Below are 7,500 nucleotides of genomic sequence, written 5' to 3' on the forward strand. Positions count from 1 at the left end.
GGGGAAAAGTGTGACGTGACTGACATACTGACTGACAGACTGACTGACTGACTGACTGACAGCCGGTGGAGGTTTTGATAGCAACCATTTTGTAACACAGCTGGTGAACTTGTAGAAAATGAGTGCTCCTTTTCCAAACAGTAAACACATTGTGCACAAGTAGGGAATGAGACTTTAGATGAGAGTTTAAGTATCTCGGGGTCTTGTTCACGAATGAGAGAAAGGGGAAGACGTAGAAGGAGATCAGTCGGAGAATCGGAGCAGCAGGAGTGGTTTTGCAGTCGCTGTACCGTAATGTTGTGACGAAAAGAGAGTTGAGCCGGAAGGCAAAGCTCTCTGTCAACCGAGCAATCTTCCTTCCTACTCTCACCTATGGTCATGAAGTGTGGGTCATGACCCAAAGTATAAGGTCGCGGGTGCAAGTTGCCCCGAAATGGGTTTCCTCAGACGGGTGGCTGGTATCTCCCTTAGAGATAGGGTGAGAAGTTCAGTCTCCTGAGAGAGACTTGGAGTAGAACCGCTGCTCCTACACTTGAGCCCCTTTTCCACAGGCCCAACACCACACCACTCCACACTACACACTACACCGCCCACTTGTGCCAGGTTTTCCACTACAAGGACCTGGGTAGAGTGGTGTGAAAGTGGTACTAAACGTGGTACTAAAAAGATTCCAATCTAGAGTGGGTCTGAGCTAGGCCAAACAGGGCCAAACACTTCATAATGACTGATCACTCACTGACTTTTCATTTAGACCACCAGGATATAGTTGTAATACATGATAATAGATTCTATTGTGTTATAACCACTATTATAATCTATTATATTGTATTATAATTATCATAGTAATACATTAATACTTTATAGTGTATTATAATCACTGTTATAATCCATTATAGTGTATTATAATTTAGGACAGTTGTAATACAAATTTATATTGTATTATAATCACAGTTAAAAGGGTCAATTTGTTTCTTACCGATAGGGGTACTTTTGTGTAATGGAAAATGTAGATATTTTTAAGTGGTTTGGTGTGGTGTGGTGTGGTGTGGTGCTAAAGCTGCAGTCGAAAAGGGGCTTTTGAAAGGAGTCAGCTTAGGTGGTTGGGGCATCTAGTACGGATGCCCCCCGAGCGCCTTCCTAGGAAGGTCCTCGATGCACGTCCCACTGGGAGGAGACCCCGTGGCAGACCAAAGACCAGATGGAGGGATTATATCTCCAAACTGGCTTGGGAACGCCTCGGTATACTCCCTGAGGGAGTGGAGGAAGTTGTTCAGGATAAGGAAATCTGGAAGTCTCAGTTGGAACTGTTACCCCCGCGACCCGATTCTGGATAAGCGGTTGAAGATGGATGGATGGATGTGTGTGTGTGTGTGTGTGTGTGTGTGTGTGTGTGTGTGTGTGTGTGTGTGTGTGTGTGTGTGTGTGTGTGTGAGAGAGAGAGAGAGAGAGAGTCAGAGTGGGGTGGGGTGGGGTGGGGTGGGGGGGCAGGGCTATTGATCGGGTGTCTAGACACAAATATATCAACTATCTCACTGCAGACAAAAACCAGAGACACACACACTTGCACGTACGCACGCGCACACACACAGACACACTTGCATTCACGCAAGCATGCACGCACGCATGCACACACACACACACACACACACACACACACACACACACACACACACACACACACACACACACACACACACACACACACACACAACACATACATACACACACACGCACACAGAGATCAACTGGTTTTGCCGTCCCACCAGTAGACAGTGGATCAGCGGATAATGGATATACTCCAGTATCTGGCTTAAAGTCCTGTTCGCAATTTGGTGTTAGGGGAGTTTCTCACCTGAACTGAGTCAGTGGGTCCCTAGACATGAAAAATCACAGAGGTGCTCGTCCGCCATAGTGCCAGGAATGGCGCAATGGCCAAATCAAATATGGCTGCCATCGGCTATGATGAAAATCCAACTTTTCTGTTTATGCACATGTAAGACCTCTATTTGGACTAATTGTGGTGTGGGGAATTCATTTCTGATATTGTTTTGACCATTTTGGGTGATTTGGACCTCAAAAGGTCATGGTCAAGGTCATTTTGCTATTCCGAAGACCGTGGGCCATAACTTGGCCATTGTTAGGAGTAAAAACAGGTGCAGTAGGTCTAAATCAACTAATGCTGACATGTATAATTCATTTCTGACATTGTTTTGACCATTAAGGATCATCTTGTCTTTGAAATATCAATGTCAATGCCATTTTTCAAAAACGATTTTGTTCATTACTTGCACTTTTATAGAATTTTTTGTAAGTTTGTTACTATTTTATAGTAAGTTTGTTTTCTTTATAACAAAAGACATACTAGTGAGAAATACAACAAGTAAACATCCACATTTAACTTTAAAGGGGGGTTTAAAATGGGTGTTTAAATGAGCAAATAAGACTATTTACGAATAAAATTGAAAACAAAATCACACACAAAATTAAATAACAATTTCCCTCAAAGTGCACCATATTGTGATTGTGTGCATGCAAGTTAGTATGAGGTGTTTTTACAGGATGGATTTGTCATTGTTCCATGGCAAAATATGATGCACAGAACTCCATCAGTGTCGAGTGTCTTGCTTCAGACATGGCAGGAGTGTACTAAAGTCAAAGTGCTCCTTCCATCCATCAGAGCTTGACATTGACTTTTTGAGGCAGTTGTCCTTTGGACAAGTATATTCCCATTCACTTGTCTGGGGACAAAAGTCACTTGTCCGGATATAAATGTCATACATTGAAATAATAACAAAAGGACGGCTAATGACCCCCCTTGCTCCCTCCACTCCATAGTATGGGCACTTGTCCCGGACAACAGGACAAGCCTTTATGTCATGCCCTGTTCCATTTTCCATTGGTTCTAGTCTTTCCTCAGGTTCCTTGGCTGTTGCAAGCAGGTGACAAGAAATGCGCTAGAAAGGTGCCTTGTTGGTCTCAGCAGTTATACTTCTCTGCTACCAATACTGTGTCTTGTTCTGTCAAGGTCTTTGCCTCTCCAAAGTTTGTTAGATATTGTACTCGGTCAGAAGCCATAACTACATGTTTAATCCTCACCTGGCCCATGCAGTCATCTCCTGTCTCCAGGACAGGAGATGGCACATATGCATATGTGCACATATGCATATGTGCCTTGATCACTGTCTTGGCTAGTGGTGCTCCAAGATGAGACTGCTTGATGCAGTGGAAGTGAGTCTCACCAGTGCCATACTGCTGCCAGATCTCCTTCATCCCCAGTGCTTGGAAATATGGGGTGTAGTATAGCAGTAATGTGAATGAGACAACAACTCTCTGGGGTCCGCTCATAGTTCCGACATCCCATTATTCTGACCATTAGGTTAGTGAAGGTTAGGGATAGGCTTAGTTATAATGGAGGCTGTACATGCACCAGGTGTCAGCCTCCTCAATCCTATTCAAGATGTCTGGGATCTCTTCTCCACTAGCCAAATCATCAACAGAGACAACAGAGCTGATAATGGTAAATGCACTGCATTTACAGTATATAGCGCTCTTCTCCAAAGCGCTGTACAATGTATTTCACATTCGCCCATTAACACACACATTCACACATAAATTCACACCATGAAACCATGCTTTGAAACCGTACTTCAGATTCCAAGGCAGCCGTTCTATCTACACCGCCACAAGCTTGAATGGACACCATATTCCGAACACACAGCTGGAGAGCTGTTTGTTCTCCTCAGACACCCAGAATTTGTAAAGTTGATGAAGGATGGGTGCGTCTGTCGACTCTGTTATCTCTGATGATGATGAGTGGCTCCCTGCAAAAGGGGCTGGAGGTGAAGAGATCCCAAAGATTGAACTAGATTGAGGAGGCTGTCACCAAGCTGCTGGTACATGTGGAGTCAACTGGCCCTATTATAACTAAACCTACCCATAACCCTAACCTAATGGAGGGAATAATGGGTCACCAGGATTATGAGTGGACCCCAGAGAGTTGTCGTAGTGATACTTCCAAGAACTGGGGATTAAGTAGATCTGGTAGCATTATGGCACTAGGTGTGCAGCGGCACATGCTTCTACAGCATCAAGCAGTCTCTCATCTTAGAGCACCACTAGCCAAGACAGTGATCAGGGGACATATGCCTTGGAAACTGGAGATGACTGCATGGACCAGGTGGGGACTAAGCATGCAGCTATGGCTTCTGACCGAATACAATATCTAACTTTGGAGAGGCAAAGACCTTGACAGAACAAGACACAGCATTGGTAGCAGAGAAGTACAACTGCTGAGACCAACAAGGCACCTTTCTAGTGAATGTCTTGCCACCTGCTTGCAACAGCCAAGGAACCTGAGGAAAGACTAGAACCAATGGAACATGGATGGATGCAAGGAACACTTCGACTCTCGATGATATGGCTGCCTTGCTGATGGATATCGGTGCATCATATTTTGCCATGGAACAATGGCAAATCCATCCTGTAAAAACACATCATACTAACTTGGATGCACACAATCACAATATGGTGCACTTTGAGGGAAATTGTTATTTAATTTTGTGTGTGCTTTTGTTGTGTGATTTTATTTGTCACTTTTATTCGTAAATAGTCTTATTTGCTCATTTAAACACCCATTTTAAACCCCCCTTTAAAGTTAAATGTGGCTGTTTACGTGTTGTATTTCTCACTAGTATGTCTTTTGTTATAAAGAAAACAAACTTACTATAAAATAGTAACAAACCTACAAAAAATACTATAAAATTGCAAGTAATGAACAAAATCGTTTTTGAAAAATGGCATTGACATTGATATTTCAAAGACAAGATGATCCTTAATGGTCAAAACAATGTCAGAAATGAATTATACATGTCAGCATTAGTTGATTTAGACCTAGTGCTCCTGTTTTTACTCCTAACAATGGCCAAGTTATGGCCCACGGTCTTCGGAATAGCAAAATGACCTTGACCATGACCTTTTGAGGTCCAAATCACCCAAAATGGTCAAAACAATATCAGCAATGAATTCCCCACACCACAATTAGTCCAAATAGAGGTATTACATGTGCATATACACCCAGAAACAGAAAAGTTGGATTTTCGTCATAGCCAATGGCAGCCATATTTGATTTGGCCATTGCGCCATTCCTGGCACTATGGCGGACGAGCACCTCTGTGATTTTTCATGTCTAGGGACCCACTGACTCAGTTCAGGTGAGAAACTCCCCTAACACCAAATTGCGAACAGGACTTTAAGCCAGATACTGTATTAATATAGATACTGGTCTGTGCCCCCAAAATACCCCCCCCCCCCCCCCCCCCCCCCCCCCCCCTGGCTGTGGTGTCAGAGTAGGGTCTGTGAAATCTCATCAATCTTTCTGTCCACTGTTCATTCAGGAGGACAGAACAATGGCAAAAAAAAAAAGTTGGGTCGCTTTTTTTCAGTGAAAACTAAATACAAACTAAGCTATGATCAGTAAATCTATGAAAACATATATTGAAGGATTGTGTCAACAAATAAAAGCTAGAGACTCTGATGTCAGGGGGAAGGAGTGGAGAAGACATCCAGTAGAACTAAAAGGAACACCATGTATGGACATAAAGATCTGCCCAACGGGCACTGCAACATTATTATTTGTTAATGCTCCTCACATCATTTCAAAGCACATATCTTTGAACAGGTAAGGTCTAGTATGTGTTGTATACAGGTGTATTGTACAATAGATCATATGTATTGTAGGGTTATGGTATAGATAACAGGTGTATTGTATAATAGATCATATGTATTGTATATAGGGTTATAGATAAGATACAGGTATATTCTCTAATAGATCCTATGTATTATAGGTTTATTGTATACATGGGTATATTGTATAATAGATCATATTGTATATAGGGTTATGGTATAGATAACAGGTGTATTGTATAATAGAGCATATGTATTGTAGGGTTATGGCATAGATAACAGGTATATTATAGAACAGATCCTATGTATTGTTGTTGTGGTCTTACGTTGATGAAGCCCACCTGGCCTGCCTGCTGTCCTCCATCAGGACAAACCAGTTGGACGAACTCCTTCAGGGTCTCCTGGGGGTGGTAGCGGATGGCAGGGTGGGAGAAGTACCCTCCAGGCTGCTGCAGGATGGGGGAGGAGGGGAAGTGGAGCCCGCTGGGCGTACTGTGGGGACTCGCTGCATGGGGACACACAGACAGACAGAGAGAGAGAGAGAGACAGAGAGACAGAGAGAGAGAGGAGAGAGAGAGAGAGAGAGAGAGAGACAGAGAGAGAGAGAGAGAGAGACAGAGAGACAGAGAGAGAGAGAGACAGACAGACAGACAGACAGACAGACAGAGAGAGAGAGAATGAATGAATGAGAACCTTATTTCAGACACATCAGACGGGTCCATATGAAAAAGAAAACAAATGTAACGGAGGTGATCCGAAACTCCCCACCCGGTTTCGAACCCGCGTTAAGATATTGGACGCGTGAAAGTCCAATATCTTAACCATCACTCCAAAGGGACATCCCTATGGAATGAGAGCAGATGCTAGACTTTTGAGGCTTCAGGCTGGGGCTGCGACTATCACACTGTATGGCGGTCTACGACCCACCACACATACAAATACATGTACATAAAAAAGTACAAAAGTGAAAAAAGTAAAAAAAAAAAAAAAAAACTCTAATATAAACATGTCCCAATGGCACCATAGTCTGGATGTGAACCGGACAGAGCTGCGTCTTGGGTTACATATAACCACAATTATATCATTAATATCAGACACAGCCACTCTGCACATGAACTTGTACATCAAAGCCCCTTTTCCACAGACCCCACTCCACTCCACTCCACACCACACCGCCCACTTGTGCCAGGTTTTCCACTACAAGGACCTGGGTAGAGTGGTGTGAAAGTGGTACTAAACATGGTACTAAAAAGTATCCAGTCTAGAGTAGGTCTGAGCTAGGCCAAACAGGGCCAAACACTTCATAATGACTGATCACTCACTGACTTTTCATTTAGACCACCAGGATATAGTTGTAATACATGATAATAGATTCTATTGTGTTATAACCACTATTATTATCTATTATAGTGTATTATAATTATCATAGTAATACATTAATACTTTATAGTGTATTATAATCACAGTTTTAATCCATTATAGTGTATTATAATTTAGGATAGTTGTAATACAAATGTATATTGTATTATAATCACAGTTAAAAGGGTCAATTTGTTTCTTACCGATGGGGGTACTTTTGTGTAGTGGAAAGTGTAGATATTTTTATGTGGTGCGGTGTGGTGTGGTTTAGTTTGGTGTGGTGTGGAGCTAAAGCTGCAGTCGGAAATGGGCTCAAGTGTCTCAGTAGGGCAGGGTAAGTGGGGACCCCCACACTTACAAACATATGACTAGCAGCTTGGAGGAGCTCTAAGCAGCAACCTCATGCTGTCATTATAGGCCACTGTAAGTCGTCTCAGGCTACTTTGTCTATACCGGCAC

At 42.9% G+C, this 7,500-nt stretch overlaps 1 protein-coding gene across 1 annotated transcript in view; it reads right to left on the reverse strand.

Moving 5' to 3' along the window:
* Positions 1–7,500, reverse strand: part of nfia (nuclear factor I/A) — a gene marked incomplete at both ends in the record, with an annotated part of 170,391 nt that overhangs the window by 5,196 nt on the left and 157,695 nt on the right. Inside the window, 1 exon segment of the mRNA XM_080750020.1 lies at positions 6,009–6,187. Within this exon segment, the coding sequence (XP_080606146.1) occupies positions 6,009–6,187 (179 nt within the window).

This window comes from Nannobrachium achirus, assembly GCF_963921795.1.
Source record: "Nannobrachium achirus genome assembly, chromosome: 1".
In the NCBI taxonomy this organism is placed as follows: Eukaryota; Metazoa; Chordata; class Actinopteri; order Myctophiformes; family Myctophidae; genus Nannobrachium; species Nannobrachium achirus.